Source organism: Podarcis filfolensis (assembly GCF_964270895.1).
Source record: "Podarcis filfolensis genome assembly, chromosome: 8".
Lineage (NCBI taxonomy): Eukaryota > Metazoa > Chordata > Lepidosauria > Squamata > Lacertidae > Podarcis > Podarcis filfolensis.
In genome coordinates, this window is record NC_139611.1 from 23,892,817 (window position 1) to 23,914,622 (window position 21,806).

At 46.7% G+C, this 21,806-nt stretch overlaps 1 protein-coding gene and 1 long non-coding RNA gene across 2 annotated transcripts; one reads left to right on the forward strand and one right to left on the reverse strand.

Moving 5' to 3' along the window:
• The first annotated feature begins 7,958 nt into the window (after nt 1–7,958).
• Nucleotides 7,959–14,480, forward strand: LOC310768504 (guanylin-like). Its single transcript, XM_083626630.1, has 3 exons — nt 7,959–8,085; nt 10,548–10,731; nt 12,953–14,480. The coding sequence occupies exons 1-3, from the start codon at nt 8,014–8,016 to the stop codon at nt 13,015–13,017; spliced, it is 321 nt and encodes a 106-aa protein (XP_083482756.1). The 5' UTR covers nt 7,959–8,013; the 3' UTR covers nt 13,018–14,480.
• Nucleotides 14,481–17,758: 3,278 nt separating this feature from the next.
• LOC310768175 lies at nt 17,759–19,172 on the reverse strand. Its single transcript, XR_014551195.1, has 2 exons — nt 18,889–19,172; nt 17,759–18,279 (listed from the first exon to the last, which is right to left on the reverse strand). It is a non-coding gene; the product is annotated as an uncharacterized lncRNA (long non-coding RNA).
• Nucleotides 19,173–21,806: the final 2,634 nt, after the last annotated feature.

Here is a 21,806-nt window from a genome sequence, read left to right on the forward strand (position 1 = left end):
GTTGCCTCACTTGCATTCCACCCTCGCCTGCAGTCATGTTTTAGTCGCAGGGCTGGAAATGGCTTGGTTCGATGTTGTAAAACAGGGTTCTCTCTGCTTCACTTCCAAAGAGCTCAGGGAACCCTCCTACTTTGAAATATAGAGCAAGGTTTCAGTTTGAGGGCATCTGTTCTGGTGCCTTGACTGCACTGGAACCTGATCGGATTATGCTTACAGAGGAGCTGACCCGTGACAGTCCCAGTGAAAATTTACCAGCTTTTTAGTGTGACTTTCTCCGAATGCACCCATTCTTGTATGCATTTAGAAGTTGGCTAATTTGGCTAAGGGGACTTAAGAAGTTGGGACTTGAGTGGGGACGTAAGATGGCTAAGAGGGCTAAGAAGACTTAAGTGGGCCAAAGTGGGCTGAAGTGAACTGAAGTAGGTCTGTTAGGGCCTATGTGGGTTGAAGTGGGCCAAAGTGGGCTAAAGGGACTTAAGTTGGCTAAGTGGCCTTGGCATTGATGCACATTCCTGTCTGCTCTCCAGCTAGGATTGCAGGAAAGTGCCTGCTAGACCTGACTGGGTCTTCATAGAATTGGGTATTCATGGAATTGTTGAATGGTAGAGTTGGAAGAGGACCCAAGAGTGATCTAGTCCAACCCCTTGCAATACAAAGAAAAAATCATTGACAGATCACCACCCCTATGAATTGCATGATGCAAGTCACCAGCATTTCAGATACAGGTCTTTTCCATGATCTAAGGCTACCACGGTCATTGAACAGGTGAAGAAAAGATGGTGGCCCCATGCAGACATCTTCTGCGTGCAATTCCCCAGGAAGGGGCTGCATGTTATAATGCAAAACTGTTTCTTGAAAGCATCTTACAAGGTTTCTTTTCTTTTCTTTTAACTGCATGGCCACAGAACACCTCTGATCAGCTTAAAATATTAAAGGAAGAAACAGTCAGCTCTCGGATAATCTCATAAGCACTTTTCTTTGTGAAAGTAGGTGGAATCTTTTTTTTTTTAAGGGACAAACAGAGCAGTTTGTAAAACAACAGCAACAAAAACTAACATCTGAAAATGGCAGTGGGGTCCAGAAACACACCCAACCTTCCCATCCCTAAGCATCACTCATGTGGGTTGAAGGTAAACCCTTACGACGATGTTTTTGGGAAAAATGCTTTCTTTAGTTGTAAATTAGTATGTACATAACGCAACGAGTCTCTTATTTGGGTCCAAAAGTACAGACTCGTCAGTTTATGGGTGGAAGAGAAATAGGCCTCATGACAAGGACCTCCAGAATAGCCTGGTGTAAATGTAAATGTCTGGGATGGTCCCATGATGAATGACATCAGCTGCCACTTAGAGAGGTGCCATTTGGGTAACATTTTAACTCCTGGAAAGGGCAGCAAAGGCACATGAGGGCCCTGACTCCTAGGTAATAACAGTACCATAAATATGATGAGGTAGCGAAAGGAAGGAAGAAGGTGTTTTTACACCGACCACCCGAGCTGGGTTGCAATCTATCCAGAATGCTGTAGCTTTCAGAAGATAATCCTAGTAGGACCAACCAAAATGAGAGAGGCGGATTTCATAATATATTTTTTCACCTCACAGTACTCATCCCCTGTGTCGGTGATTGGTGGGAAGGATCCTGTGGCATGGGATGAAAAGGATAATCAATTCAGAATTAACGGAGGAACAATTGCCCTCACTCGGGACGGTCTTCACAGCAGCACCAAATCCAATTGCCTACATCGGGGATGGGGAACCTGTGGCCCCTTCAAATGCCACTGTATTCCAGCTCCTATCAGCCCTAGCCAGCATGGCCAATGGTCAGGGATAACAAGGTTGTAGTTCAGAAACATCTGAGGACCACAGGTTCCCCACTCTTGGCCTGTATTAGATAGCCTATTCTGAGTGAGGGTAATGCTTGCAGCAGTAGCAACTAGTGGGCAACTAGGTGGGGCAGAAGGCAGGGAGCCCAACAACAGGTGAAGCCCAACAGCCGGAGGCAATGACCAGCCAAGCCAACTAATTCTAGGTTTCTTTCCCATTCTTCCATCTATTTCCATTCTCGTAAGATTAAGCACAAAGAAAATGGCAAGCAGGGATGCAAGTAAGACAAAAGCTATCCTTAGATTGACACCAGTTTCCCAAAGATAACAAACATTCATTTGACATAGAACCGTTATCCAATTATAGTGTGGCTTTCTCCCCCTCCCTAAAAGAAGCTCAACAACTTTGACCTGAACCCCCCAAAACAGGGCGTTCATTCCTAAAAAAAGCCTGAACCCCCCAAAAGGGGGTAGATCACTTCCAGTTTTTAACTCCGTGAGTAGATCGCAGTCTCTTGGGCGTTGGCCACCCCTGAATTATAGAATCAAAAACTGACAGCCTTTTCCTTAGCTCAGAAGCCAATAATATGTAACGTTTTCTTGTAGTTTGTTCAGCTAATAACTCTATACAGCTTGGAAGCTTGCATGCCTTTATAGCAAGAATGGGGAACCTCAGAACCCTGGGGCAAATGTTGCTCCCCCAGGCCTGTCTACCTGGTATTTGAGGCTCTTCTCAGGCATTACTCCCTCCCTAGACCCGACCCTTTACAACCCGAGGGTGTGACTCAACAAAATCTGGGCCTGTCTCCAGCTGACTTGGGCGAAACCCAGATCCCTCCAAATCAGTCCAATCTACCTTGCCCTTAGGACTCTGGCTGAATCCAGTGCACATCCCTAATATTTTCCTTCATAACACACGTTTATAAATGTGTTTTCTCTCAAGGAAAGCATTTCTAAAGTCTTAGGAAACAGCATCCTATTTCCATTTCCTTTCCATTTCATGTGTGCTCAGATCTTCTGTTCCATCTCCTTCTTTGTGGGGTGGGGCATTCAATGCACAAAAGCTTAACATTTAAATTGTACACATTTACACACATTTTGTGTGTGTTTTGCATGCATTCTTCTCCTGAATGACATATATTTGATTTTGATTTATTAGATTTCTATGCTGCTTTTCATTCAAGTGTTTTGTGGTATTCATTCTTTACATTAAATATTTGTGTGTGTGTGTGTGTGTGTGTGCATTTCTCGAAGTGCCACTGTACTGCAAAAATTTAGGGAAGCATTCTGACTCGTAGTTCTGTTCTGATCTACACAGAAGTCCAGAACTGGTGAAATGGGTCAGTGGATTGTAAAAAAAAAAAAAAAAGTGGACAAATGATGTTCTCCTCTTTCCCATTCTAAATATATTTTGACTTTTGCTTGTTTTTTTTTTTAGTCAAGAATTGCATTAGAACATTGAGAAAGTGTGAAATTGTGTGAATAGTTCAGCTCCAAATGGCATCTTACTCCAGGAGCTACAGATCAGGTTAGTTTGTACCAGAATTTGTAAATATCACATTTCTTAAGCCTCCCCATCTGAAATCTGCAGCGTTTTAACAGAAACCAGAGAGGTAGCTGAATAAGACATGCTGTTACTATCCCACCAGGCCTTGATTGATGTGGTCAGCAGATTGCATGCAGAGCCACATGGAAGTATGAAAAATTAATCCAACACTTGAGCCTTGGTTTGTTAGCAATGTCACGGGTCAGCTCCTCTGTAAGCATAATCCGATCAGGTTCCAGTGCAGTCAAGGCACCAGAACAGATGCCCTCAAACTGAAACCTTGCTCTATATTTCAAAGTAGGAGGGTTCCCTGAGCTCTTTGGACACACACTGCTTTCCATTAGGGAATATTGCCTAAAAATGGGTATATTAATAGAAATCAGCCCTAAAATGCTGGTGAGTTTTAATGGGGACTTGAAAAAGAAATCCATAAACTGATTTGGAGTACTGCCCTTAAAACTGGAGAATTGGGGAGAAGGTGACATGAGCAGAGTTGCCCTGCCCCCCCCCTGCGCATGCTCAGGTTGGTGTCCTTCAAAGAACACGTCAGAAGTCAGTTCCTCTTCTGATATATGAAAGGCAGCTGCGTCAATTGGCCCCAAGGTTGACATGGAAAAGTTAAACAATAAGCCTTCATCACCATTATTTGCAAACTTAAAATGTTGAGCAGACCTTCAAAGATGTGTGACTACCACCCCAAATAAAGCCCTCATGGTCTGTCCTCCTGAGAAATGGGGGGGTGGGGAGTTCTCAGGATCCTGGTCCCATCCATCTCCATAATCCTATGATTCTATTACTATTGTCGGCTTCCATGGTTTATGAATATGTTTATTGCGTGGCAAGTCCCCTCCCCCCATGAGAAATGAAGACACTGGACACATTATTTAAGGTTAATGGGCATAAAAAGGCCACAAATTTATTGATTACAGAATTGAAAGGTATTGGCCTTAGGCATTGGCTCCTATTGACTACCCGGCATGGAGACCGGGAAGGGTTATCCACAAGCCGTGGAAGTCCTGTTGAAGTACGCCAACTAGGATCCCACGGGTGTCACCGCTCGGGGGCGTGCCGGGGGCCCTTACCTCCCTAGGTTTCAGACAAGGCAACGCCCCCCGGAGTCCTCTACCGGACTACCCTTTCCCTTGGGGAAGGTGATGGCGCTTCCTTCCCCCCATTCATTTGCATAACAATTAACCCCTGCCAATGCCTAACCGCCAATACCGTGGAAGTTGTGACGTTTGCTACGAGGTAGGCGAAAAAACCAAAAGGCTTGAAGTGTGCCAACTTGGAAAAATTCCTACCAGGCCCCTTGCGGCGACCAACCGAAGTCCATAGCAAGGTCATAGCTAGCTAATCCTAAAGGGTGGGTGGGATGGGAAAACCGCTCGGCTGGGAAAGGGAAAAGAGGGCGGTCCCCGGGCGTGCCTGGCCTTAAATGGGCGAGGCCCCGCCTCCCCAGCCCGCCGATTGGCGGACGGGGTGGAAGGCACGCCCGGGGATTCCCTGTCCACGCGGGGGCAAGATCCCGCCCCCGCGTGTGTGGGTGGAGGGTTTAGCCCGCAACCCCCTCTCCTCCCAGGAGGAAATGGCTTTCTGCTTGGAGTGGTTTTGTTTTAAATGAATTTTAGAGTCCTTGGGTTGAATCTAGAGTTCAGGAGATGTAACAGGCCTGTAGGATGCTGGCTACCTAGCCTCTCCTCCCCATGGGACAGTATAGCCTGAGAAATTGTCCCGTTCCCCCCCCCTCACCGGTCCACAGCCCACTCCATTCAGTAGGAACCACCAATCCTCAGCCCACACCAACCTGCCCATTTCTGAAGATCTGCATCAGGAGACCTGCTGTGGTCGCTGCTGCCTTCAGAACTGCAGGTGGTGGCCACTGGAAGCGAAGCCTTCTTAGTGGTGGCACCACAGTTGAGGGATGCCATTTCCCAGGATGCCCTGTTGGTGCTGACTCTGTTTTCCTTTCGGCAGCCCATCAAAACTTCTTTTGTTGTCCGGGGCTTTTAATGGGAAAGTTTTAACTATGCGTTGATTGCTGCCTTTATGAGGTGCTCCTTCGCATGTCTACTCAGAGGTAAGCCCCACTTAATTCGATGGGACTTACTCCCAGGCAGATGAGAACAGGAGTGCAGCCTCGCAGTTGGTGTAATTTCAATTGGGGGTTTTAAATGCATCAATTGTTTAATATGCGAATTAAACAAATTAGGCTCCTCCCACCCACTTCCCCTGCTTTTGCATTACAGTGGTACCTTGGGTTACAGACGCTTCAGGTTACAGATGCTTCAGGTTACATACTCTGCTAACCCAGAAATAGTACCTCGGGTTAAGAACTTTGCTTAAGGATGAGAACAGAAATCGTGTGATGGCGGCAGCGGCAGGCCCCATTAGCTAAAGTGGTTATTCAGGTTAAGAACAGTTTCAGGTTAAGAACGGACATCCAGAACAAATTAAGTTCTTAACCCGAGGTACCACTGTATAGCATTGTTTCGGCTGCCTTGGAAGCTTCTACTGAAAGGTGGCCTTGGAAAAATAGAAATAAAATAAACAGGTCGTCGTAGGTTTCCCTTGAGCCAAGGGAAAGTTAAACATAAGCAACTGTAAAGCAGGATGGAATGGGTTGTTACTTTATATATACTTTCAGGAATGTTTATTATAGGGCGAGCAGTTGCACAACTCCTATCTACTTCAAAACTAAAACATGGCCTGTATCTTTTGCTGCCAGGAAAGAACATGTAGCTACCTCCAAAGTACAACATGGCAAAATACAAAAACAAAAAAACCCTTTCTTCACGTAATGGTTTGCTTTTCTTAGTGGAGGGCTGCAGTTGCAGGCTGAGGGCAGTCAACAGCAGCAAATCTTAAACTCAGTTCTCCGTGTTTCCATGTTAGTTTACTATTTTTCTTCTTCTAAAAGTCTCCATGAAAACTCACCCACATTTTAGCACACGTATCTGCTAGCCTACATATTCTCGTGCCCAACTTCCCCTAATACAGTCATACCTCGGGTTACAGACGCTTCAGGTTGCGTTTTTTCGGGTTACGGATGCACCAAAACCCAGAAGTACCGGAACGGGTTACTTCCGGGTTTCGGCGGCCGCGCATGCGCAGAAGCGCTAAATTGTGCTTTGCGCATGCGCAGAAGCGCCGAATTGCATGCGGATTGCAAATGCTGTGGGTTGTTAATGTGCTTCCCGCACGGATCATGTTCGCAACCCGAGCGTCCACTGTACAGACATTCTTACAAAGCAATGTAATGTATTTTTGCATGTCGTTCTCACTAATAGGTGGAATCTAGACACATATAAAAAACTTGGTGAAAATGCTTTTGTTTTAAAGCATTTTGAAAAATATATTAAATTTGCCATAAGCTCACCATCGCCATCTAGTGTCACATTTGTATAATGCACTTAAAACACACTTAAAACATTATATTTGAAGCTGTATAGTTGAGTCCATAGATGCATTTCAATGTCCACTTCTGGGCCATAGCATATGTATTTTTGTACACATTCCTTGGCTGGAGATCCTGCATTGCAAAATTCAAAGAAATGTGAATTTCAAAGGATGGCCTTATTTCAGTATACAAACAGTTTGGGGAAATGCATAGTGAATAGATTTGACTTTAAATGTGAACTGAAATGATCTGGAGAACACCAGGTTGGGGAAAGCTCCCATTTGGATTACAGTAATGTTTTGCACATGGGGCCACCCTTGAAGATGATACAAAAGCTTCAGTGACTGCCAGAATGTTAACCAGTTCTAAAGGAGTTGCATTAGCTTCATACCCACATCTGAGCCAAATCCAACACAAAAATGTAACATCAATTGAAAACATCAGTAAAGTCTGGGGGTAAAACAAACACTGTCCAAAGACCTGCCTGAACTTCATGGATTTTGTAAGACAGGCATAGGCAAACTCGGCCCTCAAGATGTTTTGGGACTACAATTCCCATCTCCCCTGACCACTGGTCCTGCTAGCTAGGGATGATGGGAGCTGTAGGCTCAAAACATCTTAAGGGCCATCTGAAGGGCACAACTCCTGTCTGTCTTCAATTGGCAAGGAGTTCCACAGGGCAGGGCCTGCCACATTAAAGGCTCGGTCCTTTGTGAAAGCCAACTGAACCTCAAGGGCATAGACGACCACCCAAATGACCCATCAGATCTCAGCGATGGAGGTGGAGCATAAGGAATTAAGCGGTCCTTCTTTTGGCCCAAGCACTTTAGGGCTTTGTGAATTCGCACCAAAACCTTGAAGCTGGTTCAGACCCTATTTGAAGTGGGAGTTGCTCAGCAGCCTACAGGATTGGTGTGTTTCCCCTGCCCTTTGGCTCTTAAAGCTATCCACCCATCACCTGCTGGCGACTCCATCCCAGCTGGGATATGGCAAGCAAAGTTCGTAGAAGGAAACACTCTTCTGACGAAGTGCCATAAAACAACAAAGATGTCAATGTTTTCTGGGCGGAGGCATTTCTTTGGGGCTATCACACTTCACAAACTGCCTAGGGGGTTGTCACCATCCTAGCCGGTGCCAATATACCTTAGTTATTCAATAACTAGAGGGCATCCTTTAAAAATCCAGCTCCGTCGCTGTCGAGCCAGTCCGCCCTGACATTCCAAGTGAGAACCAGAATCGTGACTCACCATGAACACCTACCTGGTGGCCACAGTCTGCCTGAGTGTGCTGGCCGTCCTCTCAGATGGGGTCGAAGTCAAGGTAAGAGTTGTGGAATCCTCCCAGGAGCGCCGTTCTGCCCTTATGGCATCACCTTGAAGGAAAGGGCTGTAGCTCAGTGGCTAGAGATCTTGATTCCTAGATGCCCTCGGTCCCAGGGTGACTCCTTGGCATCTCCAAATAGGGTGGAGATACACCTTTCCCAAAGACCCTGGGCAGCTACTGCCCGTCAGTGTAGGTGACAGCAAGATGTAAGTAATAATGTTCTGACCTGATACAGGGCAGCTTCCTTTGTTCATATTTGGACAGCTTTCCATTTAGAACTGGAATCCTTAGTTTTAAGGGAATGGACTATAGCAGAGGATTAGAGCATCAGCTTTGCAAGAGAAAGCTCCCAGGTTCAGTCCTTGCCATCTCCAGGAAGAGACCCCAATCTAGAACCCTGGAGAGCTGCTGCCAGTCTGTGTAGACCAGGGTTTCCCAAACTTGGGTCTCCAGCAGTTGTTGGACTACAACTCCCAAGTGTGGGAAACACTGGTATAGATTACGTTGAACCAGATGGGCCAATAATCTGACTCAATACAGGGCAGCTGCTTATTGATCACTTTGGGCTTTAACTCTGGGAGGTCTTAGATCCCGTGCATGTCCACTAAGAGCTGAACTTCTTCTTTTTTTCCAAGTACTAACCAGGCCTGACCCTGCTTAGCTTCTGAGATCAGACGAGATTGGGCGTGTGCAGGGTAGTATGGCCATAGAAAGAGGTGAACTTCTATAGTCTTAGTTGAAGGAGGCAAAACAAAGGAGACCCCTAAAGGAATAGCTTACAGCAAACAGTGGGTCCAGTTAATCATTTACCAAAAGATATGTACACAGTCAGACTATTAGCAGGAATTAGCAGTGAATTTACCAAGCAGCCACATGGCCGCTATTATTGAGGATTATTTTTCCTCTCTCTTCTTCGCTCTGTACTGAAATCCACCCCACCCAAATACTGGGAGAATCTCTAAAACAAATTATGGATTTGGACCTCGCACAGTTGGACACACCCTTCCTGTCACACCACTTACATGCCTTTCTCCTCCTTTCCTTATTGATGGGCATGTGTGCATTGAAAAACAACCACACTGCAACAAAGCAGTTTTGATGTGACTGTACAGTGGTACCTCTGAATGCGAACAGGATCCATTCCGGAGCCCCATTCACATCCAGAAGTGAACGCAACCCTTGTCAGCGCGTCTGCGCGTGTGCGGGTCATGATTCGCCACTTTTGCGCATGCACGTGACGTCATTTTGACTGTCTGTGCATGCGCACAAGGCAAAACCCGGAAGTAACGTGCTCCGTTACTTCCAGCTTACTGCAGCGCGCAACCCAAAAATACTTATCTCGAAGCTACTTCAACCCAAGGTATAACTGCACTGTGTGGTTGCCTGGAGATTCTTTCTCTGCTGTGTTTGAGCTGATGTGCACACGCATGCCAGCATATTGATAAAACACCCCATGAAAAGAATCTTGATACAGTTGGATGCACATTGGCAGGGCGGGAGACAATTTTCAGCCAGAGGGCCACACCTCTATTACATAAACTTCTAGGGGCCACATGATGGTGGGGAGGGAGTCAGAGGGAAAAAATGGCAGAGAAATGAATGTAGATTTTACCTTTGGGGCTAGTTTCTACACACACACGCGCACACACACACCTCTCTATATTCTATACAGGATGGGGGGAGGTGAGTTCATGTGGAAACTAGCCTAATGTACAAACATAAAATTTGGCCCCTGGAAAGTTGTCCACAGAGAAATGTGGACCTTGGGATAATTCTTTTTTTTTTTAAGGTTCCCTGTTCTACAGTAGCTTTATAGAGGGTTTGTGCATTGTTAGTTTTTAGCAGCCTCCAGGCAGGCTAGGCTCCTTGCAGAGCGCAGGATTTGATCAGGCAGCACAGCCTTGGAGGATGGTCTTCTGAGAACAGGCCTCTATCTTTATTGCTTTGCAAATACTTGCTAGGCAAGGATAAACCTTGCCCTTGAAATTTCCCAGCCAAGGGATTTACTTGAAGAGCAGGTTCCTTCACACAAACACACGCAGGTTTCTAAGTTACAGTTTGACCTTTTCAGTGGGTCTCCGTGCATGAGGATGTTCCTGGCAAGGCTCTAATGTGCAGTGGTGGCTGATGGGGCAGAAGGCAGGGGGACGACAACAGTAGGAGGAGACAGACCCAATGGCACACATTGCCCAATAATTCTGTTTGTCCCTCTGATGAATTCTGTAAGGGCAGATGACAACAGATCCCAATGTCTTCCCCCTCCTTCTTCCTAATGTAGATCTTCCCTCACCCCTTCTTCCCTGGGACAGATGGAGGCACCATTTTGGGGTCTACCTCAGGTGCCAAAATGTATCGGGCCAGTCCTGGCACTAAGACTGGGGAGGAGGGAGAAGGAACCTATTGCATGCCCTGCCGTGGGCAAGTGATGGTGATACTCTGTTCTAATTTCCCCTGGGCAGGTGGGAGACTACGTATTCCCCTTGGAATCAGTGAAGCAGCTGGAGGGCTTCTTCAAGGAGAGGTCCAAGAACGTACGCACGCGCATGGGCGCCACATTTGGTGCATGCAGAGACCCGAAAATGCCCTCAGAGTTTGCACCAGTCTGTGCATCCCCCAGAGCAGGAATACTGCTCCGACAACTCGGTATGTAGTGATGGTCAAGTGCATGCATGAGAAGGTGGGATGTCTCCTCGGCTTTGAACAGCCGGACAGTAGAGGCATATTCCAGATGGGCCTCTGTGCAAGTTTGCTTTGCAGCTACAATATCAGACCAGCTCTGCTCATCTTGCCCAACATTCTATTATCACAGTGACCAACCAGATGCCTGGGGGAAGCCCAGAAGCAGGACCAATGAGCCCAAGACCCCTCTTCCCATCTGCAATACTCAGATGCTGGTACTCAGAGGCATATCACCTCTACTCGTGGAGTGAAAAACTAGTAGCCATTGATAACCTCACCCTCCATTGATTTGTCTGATCCTCTTGTAATGCTGTCCAAGTTGGTAGACCTCACTGCCTCTTGTGGGAGTGAACCCCCCCAGTTTAACAGTTGACTCCTTGAAGGAAATGCTTTATCTAGACCCGTGGTTCCCAACAGAGGAGGGCAATTTGATTTTTAAGCGGGGCAATTTGAGAATGAGTCATTAACAGTTAATGGCCTTTTAGGCTTCCTCCACATGAATTCACGTTTGGAAGAATAAGAATTATATATCCGGGGGGGGGGGCGTGTCAGGATTTTAGAGATGCTTGGTGGCGCATGGCCCAAAAAAAGGTTCAGAACCACTTATCTAGACTGTCCTGAATCTTCCAACACTCACCTCATTGGATGGCCCCATTGGGTTCGAAAATTACAAGAGAGAAAGGTAAACTTTGATCCAGCAGAGATCATCTGGGGTCTTATTCCTCCTCCTCTCCTCAGATGGCTTTAAAGGGGGTTTGACAAATTCATGGGAGAAGAAGGCTATAAATGGCTCCTTGCCACAATGGCTTTGCTCTGTCTCCACTGCAACATTTTCCAGAGGAGTAACCAGGGATGTCTTAAGCATATGCGGCGCCAGGGTGCAAAGATCCGCCCGATGCCCCCCCCCTCAGGTTTCCCAGTCCCAGGTGTGCAGGAGGGCAGAGCCGGCCAACTGCCTCAGCGTCTCGCTGGCTCGGTCGCCCCCGAACTCGCGGCGCAGAGCCGCCCATAGCAGAAGAGCCTGGCGTTCCAACCAGCGGGTGGGCTCTTCTCGGGACTCAACTCTCGGGCCCCGGACTCTCGGCCTGGCGCCCCTGAGAGCCCGGCACCCAGGTGCCCCACATCCCTAGTGCATATGGGTAAGATGGCCCTGTTTCTATGTTGCTGCACAAACAAGAGAATTTTCTTGTGACACCTTGAAGAGTAACAGGCTTATGCTGGGGACTAGTCTTCAAATGGTTATGTCATAATAAATGTGTTAGACTCTAAAGTGCCTCTAGATTCCCTGTTGTTATTTTCCTACTTGCTAGGTGACAGGAACTGGGCAGAGGAGGAATGGTGGAGACCGCCTCCCCATCCTGACTCTTCCAAAGAAGGAGAAGAAGACAGTTCAGGATTGCAACAGTGGTTTTAGGGAGGTCACAGCTCAGAGGCAGATGAGGGGAAAAGCTGGGAAATAATGGGAGAGGAGGAGGAGAAAGAGGACACACCGGGGGGGGCGACAGCTGACAGACACAGTGTCTTTAGAAAGCATTCCAGACCCTCCCTCCCAGACCTGATGAGCCCTGAAATTTGGAGAGCAAAGAGCTCAGAGAAAAAGCGCCCAAGGGCAACTGTAGGGGAGGTGATGACAATGACGAATGAGGAAGGGGGTGGAAAGTCACTCAGGACAACACCATTATCCAAGAGGCTGTGTTCCAAAGCCTCTCTCTGTAAATATTGAATAAAAAGTGGAAGGTAAGAAACTTTTCCTTGTCTTTGTACATCCCTGGCAACCAGCTGTGGGAGTTGCTTACAGCCGCCTGACTCTAGGGAGTGAGACCTCCCTCTTAATAGGCTTCCTAACCAGTGCTACCCTCCTTCTCAATAGGCTTCCTAACCCGGATCGAGGCCATATCTAGGCCAGGGATGAGGAAACCAAAGCCTTCCAGATGTTCTTGAACTACACTTCCCATCATCTGTGGCCATTGGCCATGCTGGCCGGTGATGATGGCAGCTGAAGTCCAACATCTGGAGGCCTAGAGGTTCCTCATCCCTGGTGAAGTGACATGGTTGAGATGATTAGCGGTGAAGCCCCAGAGGTACACATGGATCCCCTCCTCTCTCAGTCCCAATTGGAGTACTTGAGTCACCCAAAGAGTCGCCCCAAAGTCACCCAAAGAGTCTTTCTTTTTCTTTGCTTCAGAAATGATCAGCAGAGATGCTGCAACCTGTGAGATTTGTGCCAACGTTGCCTGCTCTGGATGCTAATGAAGAAGACCACTACCATCTCTGCTGGCTTTCTAAGTGGATCCTGACAACTGGCCCTTGCTGCTACTGCTGCCTTTTTCTCATCCAAACCAACAGAGGACACCTCTGCCCACTTGCACAGATTGGCTGGGCCGTTGTGTCCCTGCTGCTGCTACCCAGCCTTGGCTTCCTGGACCCCATCCCTAAAACCTCTATGAGCACAATTCAGAGTCCATGTCAGAAGGGAGAGTGCAAAGGACAGAAAGTTGGGCTGCGGAAGGAAGGAGAATGGTTGAAAGGAAGGTGATTGGTCACTGCAAAAAATAATAATAATGACATCTGTTCCATGTAATTTTTCGTCTGCTTTTTAAAAATTGAAAACCAGCTGTGTGAGTTTGCAAATGCGAACAGAAAAAAGAGGGTGGGGAGAGGAAGTTTTTGTTGCCAGACATGTTTCCTAGTCAAAATCTAGACTTGGCTGTATTTCCCCCTGAACAGGCTCCAGATACATTTTCCCCTACAGGAATAAAAGCAGCTGGGGTGATATTTTGAGCAAAAGGGGCAATCTGGCTCCCCTCTCCTCTACTTACTCTTCCCTCAAGATTACAGCCTCCTGCAGCTGATTCTCAATGAGAAGTAATAGTACATCTCAGGAATGTTAGATGCTGCCTAAAGTCATTTTTTCACCCCTCACTCTGCCATTCTTAGGTCAGTTCTCCACATTTCCGCACCTGTTTGTCATTTTAAAAAGCTCTCAGGAAAATTCACCAGCATTTTGGTGCAAATTTCTCTTAAAATGCTCACATTCCCATGCGATTTCCCCTAACGTGAATATTTTTGCAAAGCAATTTCCCCTAATATAATGCATTTCTGCCTCCTATTTTCACTGTTGTAGGTACATGCTTATCCATACTTTGGCCTAGCATACATTTTTTTGACTGGAGGGCTGCATTGCAAAATCTAGAGGTGTACGGATTTTGAACAATGGCTGTGCTTCAGCCTGGAAAGTACAAATCAGGCACTTTAAGCTTTAAATGCAAACTGAACTGAACCGAATATCTCCCCTATCGCAATCCAGCAGCCAGTTTCTGGCCATCAGCTTTGAGGTGCATGGCAGCGGAGTATAGAGGTAGCAGAGAGGAACCAGAAATCCCAATTTCTTTCCAGCATTTTCCTTCCATCCCCAGCAAACCTTACCTGTTCCCATGGTCTCCCTCTCCCTCTCCTCAGAGCCAGTTGATTTGGATGGTGCCCCTGCTTCTTGATAGCCACACATTTTAAAATGAAATCAATATGCAGACTAAAACACTGTGTAGCACACATAACACTTCTATTTGAGTTTAAATACCCTTTTGTTCTCTGTTGGTGCTTTGGTCGTTTGGTTTTGATGGCGATCTCTTAAGCAAAACTGGCTTCTGACATGCAAAACTGGCTTCCTCGTGGATATCCCTGTTTGGTGTGTCCAAAATAAAGATTTCCAGTGCACTGATGCTCTCTGCCTTTACTACTTTGATGTGAAAATGGTTTGGCTCATTCAATTATTACAGTCATTTTATTATTTATACCCCCACCCATCTGGCTGGTTTTCGCCAGCCCCATTTTCCCAAAAATTCCCTATTGCAAGGAAAAAACTCTCTCCATGTAGGCATTAAGTAATAATAATCATACTAATGCCAAATTATTATTTATACCCCACCGACTTGGCTGGGTTTCCCCAGCCACTCTGGGTGGCTCCCAACAGAATATTAAAAACCACGACAAAACATCAAACATTAAAAACTTCCCTAAACAGGGCTGCCTTCAGATGTCTTCTAAAAGTCAGATAGTTGTTTGTTTTCTTGACATCTGATGGGTGGGTGCCACTACCAAGAAGGCCCTCTGCCTGGTTCCCTGTAACATCACATCTTGCAGGGAGGGAATCTCCAGAAGGCCCAAGGGCTGGACCTCAGAGTCCAGGCTGAACGATGGGGTTGGAGACACTCCTTCAGGTATGCTGGGCCGAGGCCGTTTAGGGCTTTAAAGGTCAACACCAACACTTTGAATTGTGTTCGGAAACGTACTGGGAGCCAATGTAGGCCTTTCAGGACTGGTGTTATATGGTCTTGGCAGCCCCTCCCAGTCCCCAGTCTAGCTGCCACATTCTGGATTAGTTGTAGTTTCTGTGTCACTTTCAAAGGTAGAGTGCATTGCAGGAGATAACCTGTTTTGCATGTGGACAGCTTTATCTCCAGCATCTCCAGGTGGGTCTGGAAGAGGCCCCAGTTTGAAAGCCCAGATATACACCACCAGTCCCTATGTAACCTTAATGGCATCCATCTGTTTCAAGCAACAACGGAGTGCATCTCTGGGGGGAAGTCAAACCACTGTGTTAGCATCTCTGAAGTGACCTTCCCAGGGTGTAAGCCTGTGCAGTGTGTATGGAGTTCCTGGGCTGCCCAGACGAGAAGACCCCGCTCTCGGCTTCGCTGATGTGATCCAAAGGAAAGCAGAGTAATACATTTGGCACCAGCTTGGCTGCAGGAGTTGCCGGAAGGAGGTGTACAAGGCAGCATCCAGCCATCTTAGGGACTCCACTCTGGATTGGTGTAGTGCTTGCTCCTTACACATCTCCCAAAATTGTCCCACAACGCATGGGTACAAAATTTTCCTCTGGGTTTACTCCTGAATACTTTCTCATGAATGAGCATAGCCACAAGGCAGGGGAGCTTTAGGATCAGAGTTTTCCTTCTCCTGATAAGCTACCTTGCCAAGTTGATGGACCCCATCTGCCCCTCACTTCCCTCTGCAGCACATGCAGAATAATAATAATAATAAACAACAGAAACCGCCTTCTTGATTGTTGGTCTCGCCTTCTCAACCTGCAGTATTGCACTAAACGTATCAATTGCATGTCTCAGTATAAGGGAAAGGGAAAGGGAAAGGGACCCCTGACCATTAGGTCCAGTCGTGGCCGACTCTGGGGTTGCGGCGCTCATCTCGCTTTATTGGCCGGGGGAGCTGGCGTACAGCTTCCGGGTCATGTGGCCAGCATGACTAAGCCGCTTCTGACGAACCAGAGCAGCACACAGAAATGTCGTTTACCTTCCCGCTGGAGCGGTACCTATTTATCTACTTGCACTTTGACATGCTTTCGAACTGCTAGGTTGGCAGGAGCAGGGACCAAGCAGTGGGAGCTCACCCCGTTGCGGGGATTCGAACCGCTGACCTTCTGATCGGCAAGTCCTAGGCTCTGTGGTTTAACCCACAGCACCACCCATGTCCCTATCCAGTATAAGGTAGCTTCCTTTATATGTTCTCAACCCTGTTTGTGGGCAAAACAAATAAATGAATAAATGGGAGGTAACACTTTCACCAAATTTCCCGGGGTGGAGAGGGGAGGAGAAATTATCCAACAGCTTCTCAAAGGTAATTCTTCACAGCAAGCGTACTTTCATGATTACAAATTGGGAAACGAAACAATACAACTCTCTCCCTATGTGTGCGGCTCTGCACGTACACGCATGCCCATGTATACAAAAGAGCTACCTAGGATGAAAAGAGATGAGCTGAATTCAATAAAGCTAATGCAACTGGAATGCAGAAAACGGTTCATTCAGGAATGTGTTGACTCAGCTCAGATTAGGATATGCAAACACTGGACCGGAGGCAGGCATGGCACAACGGCAGCTTAGAGACGGGGGCCCAAAAATTAAGAATGCAAGGAGAGCCTGCTGGATCAGACCAGTGCCCCATCTAGACCACCATATTGTCCTTGCAGTTGCCAATCAGATGCCTGCCAGAGACCTGCAAGGAGGTTTCTGAGCACAGGAACACTCTCCCCCTTGTGATTCTCAGCAGCAGGTGCTCAGATCCATAATGCTTCTGATAGTGGAGGTGGAACATAGGACACTGATGGACTTCTCCAAAAACCCGACGTCATCCAATTCACTCAAAAACAGTGCCAAACACCTGCAAATCGCCCCTGCAACATTTGGGGGTGCAAACCCCACATTTCACAACAGTCCATAAAACAAGCCCTCGGCACCCTAACCCGCAGGGTCACGATTTCGCCAAAAGCCTGTTGTCATCCAATTCACTAAAAAATGGTGCCAAATCCTACATTTCATGGTAGGCCATAAAATGAGCCCTCGGTGCCACAGGTAACATTAGCCCCTGTCCCTCTTTCCTTCCCTCCCAAGTTAACAAGACAAGAATAATCAGCAGATCTGGGACATCCCTGTTACTATGTAAGAGAAAGGAAAGGTAGTTTTACTTTATCTTTTCCTCCCAAATCTGTTATCATTTTTACATATTTATGCAAGAATCAACATTCAATATTCAACCATCCTACCCCTGTCCCCAAATAAGCACCAAATGTTTATTTAATTACATTTAACATTTAAGTCATTTCAGTTTTTAAATAAAGGTACCATTCCAAAAATCATTGTGTGTCCATAGAGGCTTATAACCATGTTCTATCAATGCTGCATATGTAATAAATCTATGACATAAGATTCAACTGCAATTCTTTACACAAAATGAGAATTAACATCTTGAATTTCAAGCAGCACAGCATTGTATCCTGCTGAGTTAGAATAGACGCATTGAAATTGATGGACCTAAGTTAGTTGGACCAATGTTGGATACAACCCAAAATGTCCTTGGCTGAGCCAGCTAAGGATGCTCCATCTTCCCTAATATGTGCCTCCTCTTTCATTGCTAGTGATTTTCACCCAGCCACAAAACCATGAACTAAGCAGAAGTATTGATGAGGTTGTGCTCATGTAACCACGTATTTATTTGAGATTTGTGCATGAACAACATGGAAGTGCAAATCCTTTAACAGTTGCTACAATGACCAGGTAACGGAAGGGTCAAACACCCAGCGGGAGATGCCTTCTCCATGTGAGAAGGGATGTTTTGTTGATGGCTGTCATTGACAAGAGCGATGCACACACTGAAACACAGTTCAGAAATAGTTGAAAAGTAGGACACATTTGCTGAACCTCTCCATCAGGAAGGACAGTAAACATGAAAGCTCTGGGGAGGTTTGCCTGGAATTGCCACATCTCAGAAATTGATGTGAAGATTCAGGAGAGCTAAAAGAACATCGCTGCTCCTTCCAAACCTCAGCAGGAAGGAAGGAGAGAACAAGTCAAGGGCACAATCAGAAATCTCAGGTCTTCTGCTAGCTTTTGCTAATCGATCCTTCTGCCAGGCACATCATCTACCACCATCAATAACAGCTAGTGCAGTCAGCATTGGCACAGATATCACACAGAACAATGTTGGGCACAGCAAGATCTGTTCAAGAAAAAGACCAGGTTGATTGTTTCCTGATGTTATAAGTGATGCTTAAACAGACACTCACATTCCCTGCGAATGAAGGTAGGTGGGGAGCTAGCTAGAATGCACATTTTGTTTCGAATACCTATGATCTCTCTTCAGCTGCATGTTTCCATAAAGAGTGCGCAGGAGGTACACATCCTGGATTCAATCACCATTGTAGAATCCCTCCAGATGATGCCCATGATGAGAGCTGCTCCCCATAGGTGGCTCCTTGTATAACTTATGCCAGGGGTCACCAAGGGGATGCCTGTGGGCACCATGGTGCCCATGAGGTTTTCCCCTGGTGCCCACAAAGATGTCCATCCCCAATTTCCTCCCTGCCACATTTTCTAAAAGGGATAATGGAGGATGCAACAAGGAGGATGCTTGCTTCCAGTGCCTCGTAAGTGTGAAAACAGGATGGCAGAAGGCAGACAGGTTGGTTGGGCAGCACCCGGTTTGCCCAAAAGGACAAGCCTTCACAAGTTTCAGCTTTTAATGCCCACAACCCCACCCTTCCATGCGAAAGGAAACAGGGGCTTCCTATGAGACAGAGCAAGGAGATCAGGAGCCCTCACAACTCACCAAGCCTCTTGAAAATTATGGGGGGGCATGTTTCCCTTTACAGATGCCCTGGAATTCTTCCAGCAGCTCTGGGTTTCCACAGAGAATAAAGAAGGTGAGCTGGTTTCTCATGTGGAGGGGGGCAGATCCCGCATTCCTTTCCAAGAGCTCCTTCAGCTTTTTCGCAGACTCCAAGGAAAATGCAATGTCTCCAACCTGACCCAAGATAACCAAAACATCAAAGAAACAACAAGATTAGGGTGGTCCAGGAAGCTCCCCAAGCTGAGCTCTGGACTAAGGCTGGAAACAACCCTGATATTCTATTATTCATGAATTCCTTCCTTCCTTCCTGAATTCCACTCATCCTGAATTCTAGTTCCTCTTCAAGGACTTCTAAACTTAATTCTGGAACTGGACTGTAAACATCTATCTGATCATCATTTTCCCTTCCTTTACTTGGGAAGCTTCCTTATCCAGAGTCAGGCCACTGATCCATCTAGCTTAGTATTGTCTACACCAACTTTTTCACACAGGGCATAGTTAGAATTTGCTCCCATAAGATGCAGTAACTTCTAGAGGCCAGGTGGAAGATGCTTCATGACACCCAACCATAAGTGTATTTGTGGAGATGGGGAACTTGAGGATATGAGTCACTGTTTATTTTACTGATCCATCATAAAGGAAGTCTGAATGATAGGTGTTGGACACCAGCGCCTCTTTGAAACGGAAGTTTATGTGCTTATTAAATTCTGATAAGGGTGACAGTGTGTGTGTGTGTGTGTGTGTGTCTTTGTAAGCAAAATGAAAAAAATTAACTTTTTTTTAAAAAAAGGTCATAGCAGCAATTACCAACATAATGCAGCTTTTTAAAAAATAATTATAATTTATTATATATATGATAGTTCAGCCTGGATAGCTCTGTTGACTGCTGATAAAGCTACTTCCACTGTACAGAGGAGGTGGGGTTGTGGGCTTCACAGCCCCACCACGCACGCAGCGGCTGGAGCCCAGCCCCGCGCGATTGGGGGGATTCCCAGCTGCGTCACACCCTGGCCAGCCAATCAGCTGGCTCTGGGGGCATGGCCTGCTATATTTGAGGCAGGACCCAGCCAGGGATCTCCCTCTTTCCCCACCTGCCAGCTGTTCCTGCTTTATCACTGCTGATAATGCCAAGGTTGCAGGTTCAATGCCTGCATGGGACAGCTGTATATTCCTGCCTTGCAGGGGGTTGAACTTGGGGGTTCCAACACTACAGTTCTATGATTCTAATACACACACACTGGATTCTCTGACTGTTACTTCTGTTGTCTTAATGGTACCATCAGCATCGTGGTGATGCTCATACATCATTTGCCTGACTCTTTAGGGCTTGCAAGGAAGCTCCACTAGGTTCACCCAGGAGCAATCCCTTGGCAGCTATTTCAACCCTTTCATTGTAGGTTGCAGTAGCTGCGTCCCTGTTTGCTTGAGCCACTCACCCACCCTGACACAGCTCCCACCTGTCCCCAGGGCTCAGAATTCCTTCACACCCCCTTAGTCTCTTGGATCTCTTGACAACACAGGTGGGGAACCTCAGAACCAAGGTCCAAAGGTGCTGGCCCTCCAGGGTGTTTTATCTGGCCCCCACAACACTCCCCACTGATTTGCGTCACCGCTCCCCCCTGTAATTTTCCCTGGCTGACTGTGTCCTAGAACTCTGATAACATGTCTTTGATGTTTGGATTGAAGATAGAGATGGGTGCGTGAATGGATGGGCGTATCTATTCCAATAAATATTTATTGCTTGTAGTCAGAGGCCATTGCAAATACAGTAAAATGCTTATTATCACAGACATAAAACAGCAGGTGTGCAGCTGAGCTCCTTGTTGCCTCCAACATTGTGCCTCTACCTGACTGGTTTTGGCTTTGCCACCTTGTTTTCGGTGTTTATTAAGAAGATTCCTACAGGACCAGGCTAGTGGCTCATCTAGTCCAGAGCACAAGAGCACTCCAGAAAATTCCAGAAAATGGAATTCAGAAGCATTCTTGCCTCTGACCATTGAAGCAGAGCCCAGCTAGTAGCTACTTATAACCTTGTCCTTGATGAATTTGTCTAATCTTCTTTTAAATAGCCCTGTCAGAAATCCTAAACAATGATGAGCTAGATGGACCAAGCCAAGGGTCTGGCTCTAGATAAAGCAGTTCCCAATATTCCTCCTTCTCTAGAGGCGCTTTCTTCAGGACATGGGATTCAGAGCTGCACACTCTTGCCTTTGATGCAATCAGAAACTAGGGACAACCTGGAACTGGCATGAGTGTCAGGAAATTCGCTTGGTTCAACTTAAGAAATCATTTCTCTGAACACAGTATGCTTATTGTGCCGTGTTGTTGCCCTCTACTGGCCATCGATGGAAAGACTCAAATTTCAGCTTCCGTATTTTTTCAGAGACTGCAAAATACAATAAGTACTTTCTTGCTGAAATGCAAACAAAATCAATTTCCTTTTCCATTCGTATCCACAGGTTCTGTTTCTTGCTTTAGATGAGGTGTAGAGAACCTGTGGCCCTCCAGTTGCTGCCAAACTACAACTCTCATCAGACCTGGCTATTGGCCACATTTGCTGGCGCTGATGGGAGTTGTAGTTTGACCACATCAGGAGGAACGAGGGGTTCCCCATACCTGCTTCAGGTGCTTGCTTAGAATGTTCTTAGTTAGAATGTTCTTAGTTAGAGAGCCAGTGTGGTGTAGTGATTAAGAGTGGTAGACTCGTAATCTGGTGAACCGGGTTTGCGTCTCCGCTCCTCCACATGCAGCTGCTGGGTGACCTTGGGCTAGTCACACTTCTCTGAAGTCTCTCAGCCCCACTCACCTCACAGAGTGTTTGTTGTGGGGGAGGAAGGGAACGGAGAATGTTAGCCACTTTGAGACTCCTTCGGGTAGTGATAAAGCGGGACCTCAAA

Coding starts and splice junctions, on each gene's coding strand:
- LOC310768504 (XM_083626630.1), top strand. CDS start 8,014: ATGAACACCTACCTGGTGGCCACAGTCTGCCTGAGTGTGCTGGCCGTC. Junction 8,086..10,547: donor CAGATGGGGTCGAAGTCAAG/GTAAGAGTTGTG, acceptor TCCCCTGGGCAG/GTGGGAGACTACGTATTCCC. Junction 10,732..12,952: donor AATACTGCTCCGACAACTCG/GTATGTAGTGAT, acceptor TCTTTGCTTCAG/AAATGATCAGCAGAGATGCT.